Genomic DNA, 1,906 nt, shown 5'->3' on the forward strand with positions numbered 1-1,906 from the left:
TGCTCCTGAACCATACCAGGAAAGACTTCCCGCTCCTGAAGCGTACTACCCTCACCCAGCCCACTATGAACCTCCCGGTTCCGTTCTCAATCTATCAAGATCTCGCCGTGCGCCATCCCCTTATGAACTCTCCTCCCTGTCTGGCTCCGGAGACGAGACAGGTGAACAGTATGCCCCAGAGAATAACGGCCTGCCACTCAAACTACGCCACAAATCACATCTCGGGGACAAAGACGTCGCCAGCGCTCTTCTCTCCCTTCAACACATCAAGCAAGAGCCCGGCCCCCGCTCCTCACCTTCGTGGGACGGAGAGGGCTCTAGCGACGAGAGGGATTCTGGGATCTCACTGGGCGTGGAGTACAGGCCGCAGCGGCCCGTGTGCGACGAGAGGCTAGCGGAGGAAGAGGACGCGCATCTGAAGGCGGAGCTGGCGCGGCTGGCCACCGAGGTGGCGACGCTCAAGAACATGATGCACCAGAACAAATCACGCACCCTCGAGCACTGAGCGCCCCGCCTGCCTGCGCCTGGACCGCGCAGCACCCGCGCTGAGTCACCTCGGCTGCGTCTCGCGGTCGTGCCTCGCTCGTTTCGCGATCACAAGTCGATCTTATTCGTACAAACTGTCTCAACCTGCCCTTCCCTAGTAGTCGAAGTTACCACGATGTAAAGAGATGAAGATGAATATATATTTGTATAATATTGTGCAGCTGTACGCGGCTAAGTCGCATCGCCTAATCGTTATCCTTCCTAGTAGTCGTATTGATAGGTTAGAGATAGATCCATACGAGAGATGCGTTCGCGGAACCTCCGTATGAGACTAATATTCGGTTTACGGATTTTTCGAGCAGATTAAACTCGTCTACTCACGATAGATTTAAAAATGATGCATTTTTAGTGGTGAGCTATGTATAATGTAACTGTAATATAAGAGAAGTAGATCTGTTTCATCTATTCGAAGACTCGTTTGTGAAAATCGATGGCTGAAGACTATGTTTTGTATAAGTTAGATGTAAGTCGATGTAAGTAAACTTAAGTCCAATCTAGATGTTTATTTATAAATTTTTATGTATAGTCTTTCTCAATCGGAATGCCCGTTATGTTCCAAACCAAAAATGATCCTCTAGCTGTCAAGAAATCGCATACTATTTGTAAGATAATCCTATTGAATTAAATCAGATAAGAATACCAGTGCCTTTGACAAAACATACCTACCTGTAAAATAGCTCTAAATGTAATATTTTTGTACATTTCTTAAAAGATCGCGATTTCATAATGTACCGCATGCGATTCCCTTACCATGTGTTGCCATCTCTTATAAGTATTAAGTCGTTTGAAATTGATGTGACGCCTGGCGTTTTTTCTTTTTAGTCGATGTTAATGTCTTGGATGTATAAATGTCGAGTTGTATACCCATGGTTTGGGATGCGAGACCTAAGAAGGCTATATCAAGTATTGAAACTGTCTGTAAGTTACACTCCTGATTGTCCATAGGGCATGTGATAGAACTAAAGGAGTTAAACTAAGTATTTATTTATTCGGACCGTGAAAGAGGATTTTACAATTTATTATCTTTGTATAAGAAACACTATACGATATGAATAAATTGTGTACATTACGATTATACATGCATTTTATTTGAAACCCTGAAAACATTTACTGCATCAATGACTTTATAATATTGCTAAGCCAAAAGAAATTTTACATTGAAATATCAACCTCATTGACTTAGATTATCCAAGCTCATTGAGTTGGATTAATTGTAAACTATAAAACTTTAGACTCCAATAATTATCAAGAGACAAAAGTTTCTTAGTAAAACTTTCACGCACTAAAATGTTGTTGAAACTTAATTTACACGAACTAGTTCAAGCGTTAATAGAATAATATCTTCAATATTCCTACTACA

The 1,906-nt window shown here is 42.3% G+C and overlaps 1 protein-coding gene across 1 annotated transcript in view; it reads left to right on the forward strand.

Moving 5' to 3' along the window:
* Positions 1-1,543, forward strand: part of LOC119837549 (nuclear factor interleukin-3-regulated protein-like) — an 11,155-nt gene extending 9,612 nt beyond the window's left edge. The window contains exon 3 of the mRNA XM_038363156.1: positions 1-1,543. This exon is cut by the window's left edge and continues 6 nt beyond it. Within this exon, the coding sequence (XP_038219084.1) occupies positions 1-505 (505 nt within the window). The 3' untranslated portion in view covers positions 506-1,543.
* Positions 1,544-1,906: the final 363 nt, after the last annotated feature.

This window comes from Zerene cesonia, chromosome 28 (assembly GCF_012273895.1).
Source record: "Zerene cesonia ecotype Mississippi chromosome 28, Zerene_cesonia_1.1, whole genome shotgun sequence".
Lineage (NCBI taxonomy): Eukaryota > Metazoa > Arthropoda > Insecta > Lepidoptera > Pieridae > Zerene > Zerene cesonia.